Source organism: Ursus maritimus, unplaced genomic scaffold (assembly GCF_017311325.1).
Source record: "Ursus maritimus isolate PB19 unplaced genomic scaffold, ASM1731132v1 scaffold_1, whole genome shotgun sequence".
NCBI lineage: Eukaryota > Metazoa > Chordata > Mammalia > Carnivora > Ursidae > Ursus > Ursus maritimus.
The window spans coordinates 33,962,004-33,979,903 of record NW_024423343.1 but is presented as its reverse complement, the minus strand read 5'-3'; the positions used below and the strand labels follow the sequence as shown (position 1 = coordinate 33,979,903).

The window sequence follows — 17,900 nt, the reverse complement described above, 5'->3', positions numbered from 1 at the left end:
AAACCTGGAAGGCACTTGAAGACCATGTGATCCAGTGGTTTCCAAGCTGCTTTTTTTTTTTTAAGAGTAAAGCTCACCGCACACGTGAAATTTACTTAGAATGCCAAACTAAAACAGTTAAAAGTGGAGGTGTCCTAGTTCATCCCGAGAGGCACCACACCTCCTGATTTTCCCTTACCCCTCTCAGCAGCCCTGGAGGCACCACCTGATGAAACCCAGCCTTCTCATTTTTAAAGAAAATTAAGACCCAAGCAGTTTAAATCACTTGCCTGAGGCCACATGTGGTGACTCAGAGTTGAAAGTACATGACCATCAACTCTGGAGCCAGACTGCTTAGATTTCAACCCCAATTCTGCCACTTACTGTATGACCTTGTACGAGTTACGTAACCTTTCAGTTTCCTCATCAGTAAATTAGAAATGAGGACAGTTTCTCTGAGGATAAAATATTAATACCCTTAAAGCATGGGAGCCAGTACTCACAGTGAACACTGTGGTCAAAAGGATCATTGAGAGGCTCCTTTTCATTATAACTAATTCTGAGTGTTTTTCTGTTTCCAGTGGCACTTTGTGTCAGGACTCAGGCTGGCCCAACGTCAGGAAAATGCTTTTGCCATTGTCAATGCCGGCATGAGTGTGAAGTTTGAAGATGGTACAGACACGATTAAGGATCTTCAAATGTTCTATGGAAGTGTTGGCCCCACTGTTGTCTCTGCAAGCCAAACGTGCAAGCAGCTCATTGGGAGGTATGTCACAGCACATCTGGATATAAAACTCAGGACTTTGTATTTTAATATTTTAATGAAAATAGCGCTTGGAGAATTTTTTTCTGATTACATACATATTACATAATCATATAGGAAATTTAAGCACTGCGGAAGAATATAAAGAAAATAAAAGTCACCCAAAAGCCAACCTTCTTCAAGATATAATTCTTTTGTTGCAGTTTCTGTGATAAGATGAATGCACAAATTAATCTAAGTAGATAATATCTTCAAATTTTCATTTTTAATTAACCTGCAAATAAGTAAAGGTTTCTAATACTGTACCTTAAGACATCTGAAAACGTCCTTACAGCAGAAAAAGAAGACAAAATATTCAAAAAGTTTAAATGGCCTTCCTCCTATCACTCTCATCATTTCTAGTGTTTGGAAAGTAAGTTTTAAAAATTCTTCCAACCAGTGCTTTTACAATAATTTTTATCTTCTCATTTCATTGTCAACACTGCAATGCAACTTAATGCAGCTTTTCTTCTCAGATATTAAAATGAGTGGATGCTTTCAAAGCATTTCTGTAGAAACTTTCATTTGTGAAAATGTTACAACTATCATCAATAATTGGGTCATTTGCTGGTCATTCCCTTGTATGTACGTGCCAGGCATGACCTGTTTGCTGGGGATGCAGCAATGAACAAGACAAAGTTCCAGATCTTGGGAAACTCTGATTTTAGTACTTTGTTACCCCAGCTCTTTGAGATAAAGTCAACATTCCCAGGCCATGGAGTTACAGATAATAATAAAGGAGGATGGTGAGGAAAATTTGGAAACCATCGCAGCAGATTCTAAAGAAAGCTAGTGACATATTGGAGGGTTTCATCCAGACTTCAAAGATGAATACGGATTTTTTCCATCTTCCCTTGCTCTCTGTCAGTTTAGTCTGTCTTCCCCTCTCCTGTGACGTGTTTACATTCTTTTCTACGAGGTCGTGGGATGACCACATGCTGAGTGATGCCTGCCGTTGGGTCCTGGATGAGATTTATATTCCACCAGCAGCTGAGGGTGGCATGGTAGAGTACAGGCGAACCCTCATCATCAGCTTACTCTTCAAATTCTACCTCAAAGTGAGGCGAAGACTGAATAAAATGGTAAATGACTTCTCTGGGTCTCTGAGTGCCTTGACATTCTGAGTGTGAGTCTGCACATGAAGGACTTCCCCTTCCCTTCCCTGCTGTAGCAAGGGTATCAGGAAGGGATGGAACCTGCAGTGTGGGGCATCCCAGCCTCTTTTGTCCCTCTCCTTCCTTCTCCCTTCTCCTCCTCTCCTGGGCTGAGAAGCGGACAGTCTTGCTATTACATTTGCCCTATAGGTTGTGTGACAATACTAATACGCAATATCAAGTTGATCTACATAGTGAAAAGCTTTCAGTAATTAAATTATAACATCTTTTCCTATTTTAAAGAAAATTTTCTTGTTAAAACAATACCTCCTTTAATATTTAGAAAATGTGGATAAGCCAAAAAGGAAGAGAAAATCCTTTGTAATCCCATCACCCATACATAACTGTTATTAATATTTTAGTTTGTATCCTTCTAAGCTCTTTTTCGTGGATGTGTGTATATATGTGTCACACATATACATCTATAGAACGGTTTAGCATAGCTGGCTTGTTTCACATAGTAACAAGCAGCTTTCAGTGTCATCAAATATTCTTCGTGACAAAATGACATAATGGTTGCATGATGAGCCATTATTTGATCTGTTCCTTACTTTTGGATATTTAGATTGCTTCTGGTTTTTTAACTGTTTTTTTTTTCTTACCTAGCCTAGTTTAAAATGATCTTCACAGCAGTGTTTCTCAGAATGTGGTCCACGACTGTGAGTGTCCCCGTGATAAGTCGTGAGCTGACCCAAAAATGGCAGATAAGGGACTACATACACATTTCTTTTATGGCTGAAAGATTTACTCTGTCAATTCAGCAAGTCCTTTTTTATCGTTTTTATTAACATTATTTATTATTAGCGTTAACATAATATTCTGTTGTAAATTATTATATACTCTATTGTATATGTTCATTATATATATAATTTGCATATATCTAATACATTACTACATATAATTTATTAAATATGTCTATTGTTTTATATTCTTATATATTGTCATATGTTCTCTTACATATATATTATGATTATATGTTCTATCTTTACAGAAAAAGCAAAAACAGAGAAGCAAAAATTTTAAAAATCAACTATAAAACAATAATCCTACCATAAAGACTATTATTAACATTTGGAATGCATACATATATATTTCTCTTTTTTTTTTTTTACAAGAAAAAGGGATGATACTCTGCAAAAATTTTTGTAATCCATTTCTTCACTTAATTATAATTCATGAGCATTTTTAATGTCCATAAATATACTTCTATGAAATCATTTTTAATAACTGCAAAATATTATATCTTATGGCTGTTCCATAATTTGTTTATTCAGTTCCCTCTTATTGGATATTTAGATTAATTCTAGTTTCTTTACTATGACAAATGATCTGTAGCTGAATGTCCTTGTAGATTAATCTTCGTCTGCTCTGTTAGTTGCTTCTTTGTGATATATGCCCAGAAGACTGTCCCGGACTTGAAAGCACAGCCTCTGTTTGGAAGTGCACATATTTCCACCCATTCAAAAGGAGAGCTGTTCATAAAGGAAGTCTCCACTCCCTGGAAATAGCATTCACCTTCTTGTGTGCATGAGCAGATACAATCATGCTGCTGCTAGCCTAGGGAGCTCGAAGCTCAGGGCTTTCTCCCAGCAGATCTGGAGACTAATATCTGGGAGAATAAATTGGATAACCTATTTCTACATGTACTTCTCCAAGCTAGTGACTCAGGATGTAAAGCTAAATGTGAAATAATCTTCTTTTCAGGATCCCCATAAGTTTCCTGATATCCCAGAAAGGTACATGAGTGCCTTAGAAGATTTCCCCATAAAAACACCGCAAGGAATTCAGATGTTTCAGGTCAGTGTGTAGAGTTCTTATTTTTATTCTTTGTATGCATTCAGATGCATGCATCCTGCATATATCTTTCTCTTTTCAATAGCTATATTTTTTATTATTTGTAAGGGTCATGTCTACCAAAGCCAGCCAACACTACCCATTGTTACTCACACATGATTTCACAATTTGCTTGATTTAGCTTCTATTCTATTTTACTCAAGTCTTCACAAGGAATTGGATTCTAAATGTCCCTCCTCAACTATTTCAGTGTTGTTGCTTAAAATGTTCTCCTTTTCTTAGTGAATGCCTGTTCTTTCTTCAAAACCTAACTCTACATTCACTGCTTCTAGGAAGCCTTCCCTGCTTTAATAAAGCCGTCCTAAATCCCCCAGGAATTGTGTATTTTCTTTGCACCATATTAGCAGTATAAAGTGTTCTTTATTGCTATATGAAGTTGACCATGTTATTTTAATGTGTGTTTGTGTGTATTCTGATATCCTTACAAGCTTGTGGAATTTTTAAGGATGAGAACAATGTCTTCCTTTTGGAGAGGTGAGGGGGTAGATTATAACCAGAATATATCTCTTACCATGGTACTCAATGGACATTTATTAACTTTGACTCACAGATATGGATACCGATTACCTATAATTTTTCTTGACATGTGAGTAAGCCAGATATATCAGACCCATTTTCAGTGCATGAGAATGTCTGGAAGTTAAATAACTGCTTTATTCATTGACAGTGTGTGGATCCCTACCAATCCCCACAAGACCCCATCGGCCACCCAGTCATGCACCAGTCAGCCATCAAACATGCCACAGGGGAGGCTGTATTTAGTGATGACATGCCCCCTATTGCCCAAGAACTCTTCCTGGCTGTAACCACCAGCACCAGAGCTCACGCAAAGATCATGTAAGAAAATAAAAGATGTTTCTTTGTATTACTGGAATGCATTCACAATTTCACATTAAAATTGAGAACTTATGGGGTGCCTGGGTGGCTCAGTTGGTTGAGCGTCTGCCTTTGGCTCAGATCATGATCCCAAGGTCCTGGGATCCAGTCTCGCATAGGGCTCCTTGCTCAGCGGGAAACCTGCTTCTCCCTCTGCCTGCCGCTCCCCCTGCTTGTGTTCTATCTCTGTCAAATAAATAAATAAAATCTAAATAAATAAATAAATAAAATTGAGACTTTATTATATATTTAAGTCAACTAAGAACATTCATTTCCTCTTCTGGATGGATAGCAGTCCTTTTTTAAGCAAATTTTTGAAAGAAACTAATGCCAAGAGTCCAAACACAAGCTAAACATTGGCACTTTTCAACATAGAATTTTGTCCCATGATTTAGTTATGAGGTTCATTATAGTTTTTCCCTGTGTTTGAGTAATCATTTATATTGTACCCTGAACTCACCCCTGCAACTTTGATGCGCGCTTTCAAATTTTCCCTCCTAGATCAATTGATGCTTCAGAAGCCCTGGCCCTTCCAGGTGTTTTTGATGTGATAACAGCAGAGGACGTTCCAGGAGATAATAACCATCAGGGAGAGGTCCTCTATGCACAGAATGAGGTGTGTGATTTGTATGGGGCCTTTTACTCAAATGCTCAGTTAGAAACACCAAAATGACTATTGGTTCTGACTCTAACATCCATGGATTCATGTTCACATCACAAATACTTACAGGGAACCAAAGACTCCACATCAGTGATTCTCAAATTCTCTCTTGAATTGTGGACCCTTTTGAGATTCTGATCATAAGCCATAAGCCCTGTCAAAGACAGTTTCTTAAAAAAAAATTGAGAAAACCATAGAAGCAATATCGATCATAGGACATTAAAAGAACCAACAGAATTTCAGGATGACCGGATTAAAGTGTGTGATATGGGAATGGTGAGGAATGCTCCCAAAGACAGAAGCCAGGTCGTTAAGTTCTGCACCCAGTTTTTGTACCCTCTAAATCTCACTCAGTCCAGTGTTTTGAATTTATTCTCATAGGTAGAAAAATCATCTTTCTTTTGGTCATAAGAACCCAGTGGGTAAATGTAAGAATGTGGGAACTGTAATTCCTTTTTAATGATTCTTGTCTTAGCTAATGGCGACATGTGGCTTTTCTGCAGGTTATTTGCGTGGGTCAGATTGTCTGCACTGTGGCTGCTGACACCTATGCTCATGCAAGAGAGGCGGCTAAAAAAGTGAAGATCACTTATGAAGACATACAACCAAGGATTATCACAATAGAGGTAGTCAGGCCATTTTGTGTCTTCTAGAATGACTAGGCCGGTATACTTCTGGCAGAACTCAACTGGTGGAGTCACAAAATAGTATAATTTGGGCTCCATCTATACTCTGCACTTTAAGTGCTATCTATATTTTCAGAGTGAAGGCTCTAGCGATCTGCACCTTGAGACATAATACTGAGAATTTCCCTGCCTGGATTTCCCCTTCCTTCCTGTGACCATTTCTTCTCCCATTGCCTCTTGCCAAGGCATGTCCTCAGAATACAAATAAGTAACACCAGAGGAATGTCCTTATGACTTCCATGTAAAACTAGTCAGTGGAAAAATCCAGAGCACTGTGAGACAGAACAGTTGTAACATTTACTGAATTGCAGCCTGGGTACTCTGTCTCCTGCCCACTTCCTCCAAGCTCTGAGACAGAAAACCCAGGTTTGTATTCTAACTCCATCTTTTAGAGGCCTCTTAATAGCAATGAAAGTTTTGCCAAGTTACTTAAATCCCGCTTACTTTCTTAGCTGTAGAACGGGAATGATAAAAGCACCCACATAAATGTCATTGTGAGGGTTCGATGAGAAAACCCAATTAAAATGCTTAGAACAGCACCTGGGAGACATGGAATTCATGCAGTAAATATTTGCTATTATTTTTGTTTTAGTTGTTATTAATGGGGGCATGGTGCTATAGCAAAGTGCTAAACTTGGTCCATCTTATTAAATGCGTGTGATGGAGGGAGAGATGAATAGGTGGGTACATGAGCAATATGAAACCCAGCCAGGTAGGCATCAGTCTTCAATATTCTCTGATTCCCTCTGTTCTTCCCAAGAGTTGCCAAGTTCAAGTCTTTCCCAGCTATCTTTTAAATGCCTTTAAGTCAGCCCCTTTCTTTCCATTCTCAGTTTCACCTCCATCCCACCCTTCAGCCCAGACCTCCCCATTTATTGTCCGACTTACTACAGTAACCACTTAAAGAGGCTCTTGTACTCCATTTCAACCTGTCTACCCACCACATTAACTTTTCTAAGCCTCAGTGTTCATCAGGTCACTTTTCTTATACAATCATGCCCCCCTCGATAAGGTTCTTAGCATAGAACTCAAAGTCTTTCATAATCCAACCTCAATTCACCTTTGAAGCTTATCCAGGTGCTTCTTGATAGAAAACCTGCTCCCTAGCCAGCCTGGCCTTGTTCTCTTTTTGGCCCCTCAGCTTTTTTTCAGCCTCAAACTATTGCTTTCTGAGGTGTCCTTGACTTCAAATGATTTCGCCTCCTGTCTGTAACTGTCCTAATTCCATGCAATTCAGCACCTAATTTAGGTCACCTAGACAAGGCCATTTCTGAGCATTTGCAGCTCCACCAGCCTCCTCCTTGGCCTCTCTCTACCCTCTTACTCCAGCCCCCACTCACACCACAAAGTTGGCACCTGAATACCCAACTGCCTCAGGTCATCCCTCAGCAATCTAGAGGGTGAGGCCCTGTTTCATATATGCTTGTTTCCCCCTCAGCTCTTCCTCAGAGCCCTGAACAAAACTGAGTCACCCCTGCCTGTACCCCATGGTATCCCAGTTTCTGCAGACTCTCCACACTGCTCGGATTGTCTGTTGTGGTGTGTGACTATCTGATAAAGCAAGAGCATAGCAGTTTGATGGGGGATGAATGGCTTATTAGGATGTGAAAAAAACAAAACTTTTTATTGTTTTGGTTTGTTTTTCACTTGCAGCAAGCACTAGAGCACAATTCATTTTTTTCCATTGAAAAGAAAGTCGAGCAAGGAAATGTAGAGCAAGCCTTTAAATATGTTGATCAAATCATTGAAGGTAAGTGGTCTCAGGCCAGAAAAGTAACTCCTCTGAAGTTGAACACTCTAAGTTCAATTATCTGGTTTGAGAAATACTGAAACTCCAAGGCAGAGCTCTCAACCCTAGTGTGATTTTTAAATCAAGATTTAAAATGCACAAGTAATAAGTTTACAGTTTGATGAAATTTTATGTCTCTGTACAAATCTATGTAAACACTACCCACATCAAGATACAGAGCACTTCCAGGGTGCCTGGCTGACTCGGTTGGAAGAGCATGCAACTCTTGATCTTGGGGTTGTGAGGTCGAGCCCCATATTGGGTGTAGAGATTACTTAAAAATAAAATCTTTAGAAATACATATATAGAACACTTCCAGCAGCCCAGAAAGCTTCCTCTTGCCCTCTCTCAATCAATAACTCTCCCAAAGGTCTTTATCACACAGAAAAGTTTTACCTCTTTTGAACTTCATACAAATTAAATCTTACAGTATAACTTTCTTTGTGCCTACTTCTTTTATTCAACATTTTGTATGGAAGATTCATCTACATGGTTGCATAGATCAGTAGTTCTTTTTCATTGTGTAGGAGTATTCCATTGTATAAATAATTCTACAATTTATTTATCCATTCTACCGTTGATAGACTATTTAGCTATTTTCAACTTGATGTTATGAATAAAGTTTCTTTAATATTGTACATGTCTTTTGGTGAACATAAGCAGTCATTTCCATTGAAATATACCCAGGAGTAGAATTGCTAAATAATAGTGTTTTTATATATTTACCTTTAGTAGTTAATGCCAAACATTAAAAAAAATTTTTGTTCCAGTTGTACTCCTGTTAGTGCTTATGAGAGTTGCATTGTTCTGTTGTTATCATCAGTCTTTTTAGTTTTATCTAATCTGGTGGAGTAGTATCTCATTGTGGTTTCCACTGAATTTCTTTGATGATAATGATATTGAATTTTTTCATATGTGTATTGGCCATTTTTAGATCCTCTTTGGTGGGATATTTGTTGAAGTCTTTTGCCTGCTTTTTAACTAATTAAAAGTGATAATTATAATTAATATTATATTGCTATAATTATATATAATTACTTTTAACATAATTAATAATATAATAATTACTTAATTTACTTACAAGTCTATAGGAGGTTTCTATGTTTTTTGGTATAAGTTCTTCGTTGGTTATAAGTATTGCACATATCTTCTCCCAGCCTGTAGACTGCATGTTCACTGTCTTCATTATTCTTTTTCATGAACAAAAGTTCTTGATTTTAATGAAGAACAATTTGTCAGTCTTTTCTTTATGGTGCCCAGTGTTGTTGAGCCCATGAAGAAATTCTTGCCTATCCAAAGGTCATGAAGATATTTTTCTATGTTTACTTCTAGAAGCTTGATAAAATGTTTTAGCCTTGACATTGAGGTCTCTAATCCATCTCAAATTAATTTTTCTGCCTGGCATGACGCAGGGGTCAAGTTTCAGTTTTTTTCAAGTGGATATCTAGTTGACCCAGCACCATCTATTAAAAACTATCTTTTCCTTTAGTGAATTGCAGTGCAGCTTTTGTGGTTTTCCAGGTGTCTACATATGTGTATGTGTATTTCTGAACTCTTTATTATATTCCATTCATCTGTTTATCTTTGTAACAGACCACGCTATCTTAATTGCTGTCACTCTATTGTAAATTCTGTAATCTGAGAGTATAATGTCCTTTTGCTAATTCTCAATATGACCTTAGCTATTATAGGTTCTTGCACTTCCATATACATTTATCATCAGCTCATCAATTTTCACTAAAAATAACTTTCTTGGATTTTGACTGGAATTGCATTGAAACAATATCAACCTAGAGACTGAAAATCTTAACAGTATTAAGTTCCAATCCATGAGCAGGATAGACCCTGCCTTTTATTTAGGTTTACTTTAATTTCTCTCAGTAACTGTAGTTTTCACTACAGAGCGCATCCTTCTTAATATTTATACCTAGTATTTGGTGCTTTATGATGCTGTTCTAATGACATTTATTTTTATTTAATTTTCTACTTGTTTGTGTCTAGTATATAAAAACACAATTAGCTTTTATTTATTTAGTTCTTTAATTTTTTGTTTAAATTCAATTAGCCAACATATAGTACATCATTAGTTTCAGATGTAGTGTTCAATAATTCATCAGTTGCAGGGAGCCAGATGCAGGGCTTCATCCCAGGACACTGGGGATCATGACCTGAGCTGAAGGCAGACACTCAACTGACTAAGCCACCCAGGCGCCCTGATTTTTTTTTTTTTTTTTTTTTTTAGTACCAATACCCAGATCCCACCCCATACCAATGAAATCAGAACTTTGAGTACAGGACGAGAGCATCAGTATTTATCTAAAAGCTTCCCAGATGATCCTAAGGTGTTTTCAAGATTGAGAAGCACAGTTCTTTAAGGAGAATTACTTCCAGTCTTGGGTAAAAGAAAATAGTAATTTTCACAGAATCTATTACCCCCTTCTAAAGAGTTGGAATAGAGAGTTCTGCAAGCTTTTAATCTTTTATGAAAACCTGGAAGAGAGTTTTTTTGGGGGGGGAGGGGGACCTTTCTGCATGACTCACCTTTTGTTGTCCAAAGAGATAATTTCAAGAAATCCTTTGACTCTTGGCAAAAATAACTTCTCACTTATTTTAACAGCACAGGAATCTTTTGGCTAATTTTTGTTGTTGTTGTTATTCTTAGCTGAATTATGTTGACATAAATTTAAAGCAAAAATAGTGAAGTATTTAGTTTTTTATTTTATTTTAAAGTAAAAATGCCTTCCAAATGCTGAAAGTAGGGCCAAATGCCTCTTCTGGTATAACCTAGAAAATGATAAGGATATACTGAGCAAGCCAAAAATCTCAGCTAAACCAGCAGGAGCAGGCTGGTTTTAGGGAAAGNCAACCTCAGCTCTGCCATTTTAAACCTTTGTGTCCTTTCACGAACCACTGATCTGTGACTCAGTAATCCTGACATCACTGGACTGAGGTACATACTGTTATTACCCTCCCCTCTTTCCATTTTACAGAGGACGAAATGAGGGTTTAATAACTTGGCCAAATTCACCAAAGAGATGATGGTACCTGCATATGTAGCTAGGTTAGTCGTATGCTCAAGTCCAGCACATCACAGATCTCACCACCCCATTGGACAGATGAGGCAACTGAGGCCAAGTGAGAGGAAGTGAATGATCCAGGATCATATAGCTGGTTGTACACAAGTCTTAATTAGAAAAAAAGTGGTTTAACCAAATGATATAAATTCCAGCTCTCCATAAGCTAATAAAGCAACCTGCTCCTCATAAACCAAATACACTGAGAGCCCCCAGTTTGGGACTTTCACGTAAGCACTGTCCTGTGTTTATACCTTATAGGTGAGGCCCATGTAGAAGGGCAGGAACATTTCTACATGGAAACGCAAACTATCCTGGCTATCCCAAAACAGGAAGATAAAGAAATGGTCCTATACCTTGGAACACAGTTTCCAAGCCATGCGCAGGTAACAGGATATTTTTGGAAAATGGGACTCCAGATGTGGTGTGCTGTAGGGCCCTACAACCAAGCACTCTGCTCTAGGGGACTTTGGATTCCTTCGACTCCTGTAACTCAAACTCTCTGTATATTTGACATAAGCTACAGTCCAGAATGGAGAAAATGGGGCACATATTTCCCTTAAAGGGCAGACGTTTCAAAGAGAAATGAAAATTTCGCTACCTTCCAAAACATAGGTAAGATAAATCTTACCCTTAAAACAACTGTGATAGTATAAACCTAATGTCAGGGAGGTCAAAGCCTTCTTATTATATTTAAATTTCCCTTTGTGGCTCACTCCTGTCGCTTCCCTGTCTCAGTGTTTGTATGTATTGGTGAGGCACGTGTAAAGCGATTGCGTTTTCATGCAGTAGCAGGTGATTTCCAGTCCTATTCCAGTGGTTGAGATAAAAGGCATTGCTGCACCCAGGCAAGTAAAGGAAATCCTCTGACACTCCCCTCTTCTGAGATGTGGAGATGTTGGGTCTAGAATAGTGTCTGGCACAGGGGGATACTTAAACAGTTATACTGAGAGGAGGAGTAATGACAAGTACTACTGAGGGGAAAAGCAAAAGCTGAGGGCTTCCTGGTAGAGCAAAGTGAGTTGGTACCTTGGGGTCCTGCAGGGGTAGATAGGCTCAGTGGGAGGAGGAAGCTACTATTCAAGGCAAAATGAAAGTCTGAGGGAACTGATGTTGAGCTGGGATGTGGCTGTGGCCTCCATGGTTACAAGTTTTGAAGTGGACAGCAGAGGAGTGAGGAGTTATGGTTTTGCCCTGAAAAACCTACGTAATCTCCCACAAGTTGCCGGGCACCAGTATCTTTTTCTATAAATTGAGAGAGGTGATAAAGATCACCTGTGAGCTCTCTTTTGACAGAGAGTATGCAGGTCTGAGCTCCAAAATGGATAAAATGCATGCCCCAGGTTATCATTGCTGTCTATCATCAATACCTTCTAAGGTATAATTAGTTAACTTCATGAGGCATTTCCCAGGGGTAACTAGGGTACAGGGTACTCACAGCCCTTCATACATTGCTGATACGCATGAAAAATGGCACAGCCTGGAAAATAGCATGGCAGTTTCTAAGGATATTAAAGGTAGTGACTACATAAACCCAACATTTCCATGACTAGGTATCTACCTGAGAGAATTGAAGTCATCTGCCCACACAAAAATTTATATGTGAGTGTTCATAACAGCATTGTTTACAAAGTAGAAACAATCCAAATGCCCACCAATTGATGAATGGGTAAACAAAGACGGTATATCCGTACAGTGGAATATTATTCCGCCGTAAAGGAATGAAGTACTGTTACATGCTACAACATGGACAACATGCTTTCAAAAACCTTGAAAACATTATGCCAAGTGAAAGAAGCCAGTCACAAAAGATCACATATTGTATGATTACGTTTATATGAAATGTTTCAAACAGGTGAATCTATGGAGACAAAAACTACATCAGTAGTTGCCTAGTGCTAGGGAAGCCAGAGAAAGGTAAGGAGTGACTGCTCAGTAGATCCAGGGTTTCTTTGGGGTTGCTTAAATGTTCTAAAATTAGATTATGGTGATGGCTGCACAGCTCTAAATATTCTAAGTTATGGAACTAAGTATGTTCCATACTTAGAACTAAATAAATGTTCTATTTGTTGAATTACGGGTTTGACTAGGCAGACGGGAAGTATACTGGTGAGGAAATAAACTATCAAATTGCACTTATGTGGCTTCGGGGACTTACCTCTTGCAGGAATTTGTGGCTGCAGCATTAAACATTCCAAGGAGTAGGATCGCCTGCCACGTGAAAAGAATTGGAGGAGGATTTGGGGGAAAAGTGACCAAGCCTGCTCTGCTAGGAGCCATTGGTGCCGTGGCCGCCAACAAGTAAGATTCGCGGTAGCAGCTGCTCCTGGCGGTGCAGAGACCATCGTGTCCTTCCGGTTGTGCACCCCAGCCTCCATCCCGCAGGTCACAGCCTTTCATCTCCAAAGGGTGGACTTAGCATGTGGGCGGAGGAACACTGGACCGGAACCAGAGGATCTGTGTTCTAACCCTGCTCTTGAACTGCCACTCACTCACAAGGTCACCTCAGTTTCTTCACCCATAAACTGGTGAAAATAATATCTACCTGTCTTGTAAGATTATAGGGTAAAATAGATGTAATCACTGTGTGTCTTGACTGAGATGTAACCACGTATTACTTTTCATTGACTTTAAAACTTTAAAATATTTATGTTTTAAATTGTTAAAATAAATCAAGCTCAGCTTGCCTGCGTGGAAGAAGGGTCAAAACCCTAATCTTACAAGAGACAGGTTTTGTCATGAGAAGAACCAATGTCTGCTGCTCCTGGGAATGTTCACTTAGCCTCTCCATCATCCAAATGGAATAACCAGACACAGGAATAGCTGTGACTTTTGTGAACCTTATAACTACTAAACCTCTCCAAATATTCAAGACAAACTTAATTTATCCTAGGCTACTGCTACAAAAGGAAAAACTGTGAATGCCTTAGGTCATTGGCACTTTCCAACAATGGAAAAGGCTGTCTTATACAAATGGGTGTGCAGGCACCAGGAACATTCCTTCAGAAGCCAGAGTCCTCAATGGACATTTTATGAACAGGGAGCTGAATGAAAAGGGGCCTGAGCTCAACAGAGCATTGGTTCTCAACCTTTCCAGCCTCAAAATCCCCCGTGGCAGTTATTTTAATGCCCCTTTTAATATCCCAAAGTAAAGTTCATAACAATATAACCTACTTATACACATAATTGCAAAATAATCATACAATCCCCTAATGTTATATAAAAAATTTTAAATGAAAGTAACTTAAAATGAAATAATGTAGCATTTCAATATATAAATTCTCAGTCATGATAAAACCAGGATAATAATAGGAACCATGTTTATTTTAATGTCCCCCACAAACTTCTGAAATGTTGTTTAAAGCATGTGACTTCCCCCCCTGAAAACCACTAAGCCTGATTATTTCAAGCCCCCTTCCCCATCTCTTTGTTTCTACAATTTATAAAGCATCCAGCATATTAATAGAGTCATTTCCTATAGGACTGGCCGCCCAATCCGGTTTATTCTAGAGCGTGGTGATGACATGCTGATAACTGCTGGCCGCCACCCACTCCTCGGAAAATACAAAGTGAGTGAGATCAAAAATTTTAGGAAATTGCCTAAAACATTGTTCAGTGATAACCAACCAACTGACAGGAAGGACAGTTACTAAATTCCGTACCACTTGAGAGGAATATTTGGATGCTGCCTACAACTGACCAGAACTTTCTTGGAATCCTAGTCAACTTGGGCATCAGCCTCAGTGTCCCTCTGGTGACTATTACGTCAAACCATTTTCATAAGTTAGGTAGACTGACAACTGTGATTACATATGTTTGTGTACTGACATGGTTGTATCGAGAAAGTGGTTTTACTTATATCACTTTGTAGATTGGATTCATGAACAACGGTGTGATCAAAGCTGCTGATGTTGAATATTATATCAACGGTGGATGCACTCCTGATGAGTCTGAGTCGGTAAGAAATATGCGTTTCCCAGAGGCTACCAGTTGAGCTGTATGTGTCACACTTTATTGGCATGAATATTTGTCATGCAAAGTAGATAAATTCTATGAAGGGTTCTAGTTAGAGAAAAAATTTGGTTAAGTGGTTTTGAATATTTGATAGATGTGAAGTGTTGTTTTGTTTTGCTTTAATTCAGGTAACAGAGTTCATCGTGCTGAAATCTGACAATGCATATTATATTCCTAATTTCCGGTGCCGGGGTAGGCCCTGCAAAACAAATTTGCCATCCAACACAGCCTTCCGAGGATATGGCTTCCCTGAGGCTGCAGTGGTGGCAGAAGCTTACATGGCTGCTGTGGCATCGCAATGTAACTTATCCCCTGAAGAGGTAATAAGTCAGCACCCCCTAACAAAACAGCATTGGTTCAGATATATCTTGAGTGCCTACATATAGCATTATATCAGCTTCTAAGTAGATTCAAAGAAATAAAGTACACCATCTGTGTATTAGTTAGCTTTTGGTATATAACAAGTCAACCACAAAATTTAATGGACTAAAATAACAGAAAGTATTTCTTCTGGTTCTCAGGATCAGCTAGGTAGCTCTTCTGGTCTGAGCCAGCTCAACTGGAGTTTTATGGTCTAAGACAGCTTCGTTTATGTGCCTGGTGGTCACTGGGCCAATTAGTCTGGGGGACATCTCAGCTGAGAAGGGTCATGTCCACTTCACCTCCAGAGTCTCATCCTCCAGTAGACTAGCCCAAGTTAGTTCTCGTGGTGGTGATCACAGACTTCCCAAGAGTGGCAGGAGTGTGGCAAGCCCTCAAGTGTCTGCCTGTGTTGGTCTGTATTGGTCTATATTGTCCCATGGGCCAAAGCAAGTCACATGGCCAATCCCAGAGTGAGGGCGAAGCCACCTAAGAGCATGAACACGGAGAATGAAATGATTGCCATTTGTGCAGACATTCTACCATGGCTGCAGATGTTAAGGAGCTAATTTGAACAGTTAAGAATAAGGAAATGTTGTGTAGGGGTAGAATAATTTTGAGTGGGGAGAATTTTGTCTCACTACTAACAAAATTTGTGGCAGGGTTCATAATAGTTGGTCCCTGCTATTTCTCAGGGTCATGGTGAAGTTAACTGAGATAAGACACTTAGCCTACAGCCTGGAGCAGATGAAGTGTTCACCAGTAGTTTCTGCTGTTATTGTGGTTATTGCTGTTACTGTGATGTTTTTACATGTACTCTTGCACTTGCATATTTACAGACATTTAAATGGTTTCCTTTTTTAGAAAGACTTTCTTCATATCAGGTATATAGCAAAAACCCATGCCCCACTAATGGAGTAAGGATATGTCCTTAAAATCCATTTTATTGTCTTTCAGGTTAAAGAAATAAACATGTATAAGAGAATTAGCACAACAGCCTACAAGCAGACATTTAATCCAGAGCCATTGCGAAGATGCTGGAAAGAATGTCTGGAGAAATCTTCATTCTCTGCTAGGAAACTGGCTGCAGAGGAATTTAACAAAAAGAACTACTGGAAGAAGAGGGGGCTTGCCGTGGTCCCCATGAAATTTACCGTTGGGTTCCCTGTGGCCTACTACAATCAGGTGAGGTTGAGAGAGGTGTCTGTCTTCTCACCAGAAGCCCTTTTCCACATGACTGGCTGTCTGAAAATGGCAATCTTTGCAACTAGGGATGGCCTCCTGCGGGGAAAGAAGAAAGCGGGGCGATTCCTACAGCAGGGAACAAAGCAGGTTTAGGCAAGCGTGGGAGACCACAGGTATCAGGGCAGATCAGGTGTGACACGGTAGCAGGGACTCGGAGTGATCAATGGGTAAAGTCTAGTTTGAGGGGTCTGACCTTGGGCAGGGCCCCAAACACGAGCATTGGGGAATGAGGTCTAATTTCAAATCCATGAGAGAATTGGGAGAAATAAGAGGATCTCTTTCTCTCTTTCCTAAATTCTTAGTGGCAGCAGTGGGGTCATCTGAAGACAGAGCTTTCAAAAACACACGAGAACAGACAGAGCCACCCCATTCACGCAGGAACTTGGGGTTACTATGTGAAAGCTCCGTGACTGCTGTGCCTTGTTTTAGGTTTCACCTTGAACAGTGTTTCATGGGGCTCTGCTTCTGATTCTGTCTTATTTTTTGCTTCTATCCCCATCTGAAATGTCCCCTTAACAAACCTATGCCAAGGAAAGAATACAGGCCCCCTTCATGGTATGAATGCCTCTCACCAGATTATCTTCCATACACACCCTTCCTTGGCGTCCACTAACAAGGCAGAAAGCAAAATGAGAGGGCGAGAGGGGAAGGCCAGGAGCACTGCACGGCTTGGAGCCGCTGCTGTCTTTCCCCCGGGGGTGCTTCTCAAGCTAGAATAACACACAGACCCCCTTTAAAGGAAAGCTTCTGTGGACTCTGTGATCACTTAAATTACTTATTTTGATGTTATTTAACTGTGAATAACCTCAAAACAAGGAATAAGCTTCTTCTAGCTCTTATGTCTTTATAAAATACAAACAAAATTGGAAATTAAATAAAAATAGTATCACAAATGCCAGTAAGAAAATAATAACATTAACTTAACATAGTAGAAGATGTGGCTTCTTTAAAACTAAGTGCTTGCTCACAAAATGATGGTAGTGCCGGCTGTTGCTGCTGTACAAGACATTTTGAAATCTTTGTCCTAAATGCCTACGTACGGTGTGCTGACTCACTGTCCCACCTCTTGCCTCTAATATGCCCCATTAATTAAAATAGCCCTACTTGGTGGTTGTACAATCATCAACATAAAATCTAACATGGGCTCTGAAAGCATGTGGCAATACCCACTGTTAAGTGGTTATCTATTACTCTTGTTAGATTATCATTAGGCGAAAACACAAAGTTTAAAAGTTCTTGTAGAGAACGTGACAGCCCTGAGATACAGCCTCAGACTCAGGAGACCAGCATAGCTAAATTAGTTGATATTTTCCGTGCTTGGTAGCAGGGGCGTGGGCATCAGCACAGGGGTCGAGGTCCCAAGGGGGCACCTGCAGGGTGCTGGGCCACATGCACTAGCATGAGAG

At 39.5% G+C, this 17,900-nt stretch overlaps 1 protein-coding gene across 1 annotated transcript in view; it reads left to right on the top strand.

Moving 5' to 3' along the window:
* The window catches only part of LOC103659731 (aldehyde oxidase 4-like), a 55,897-nt gene that overhangs the window by 24,419 nt on the left and 13,578 nt on the right, over nucleotides 1-17,900 (top strand). Inside the window, exons 14-26 of the mRNA XM_008687327.1 lie at nucleotides 561-745; nucleotides 1,701-1,863; nucleotides 3,640-3,732; nucleotides 4,457-4,626; nucleotides 5,167-5,281; nucleotides 5,830-5,952; nucleotides 7,666-7,762; nucleotides 11,137-11,261; nucleotides 13,043-13,176; nucleotides 14,357-14,444; nucleotides 14,747-14,833; nucleotides 15,018-15,209; nucleotides 16,207-16,434. Of these exons, the coding sequence (XP_008685549.1) occupies nucleotides 561-745; nucleotides 1,701-1,863; nucleotides 3,640-3,732; nucleotides 4,457-4,626; nucleotides 5,167-5,281; nucleotides 5,830-5,952; nucleotides 7,666-7,762; nucleotides 11,137-11,261; nucleotides 13,043-13,176; nucleotides 14,357-14,444; nucleotides 14,747-14,833; nucleotides 15,018-15,209; nucleotides 16,207-16,434 (1,800 nt within the window). The remainder of the gene's footprint in view (nucleotides 1-560; nucleotides 746-1,700; nucleotides 1,864-3,639; nucleotides 3,733-4,456; nucleotides 4,627-5,166; nucleotides 5,282-5,829; nucleotides 5,953-7,665; nucleotides 7,763-11,136; nucleotides 11,262-13,042; nucleotides 13,177-14,356; nucleotides 14,445-14,746; nucleotides 14,834-15,017; nucleotides 15,210-16,206; nucleotides 16,435-17,900) is intronic.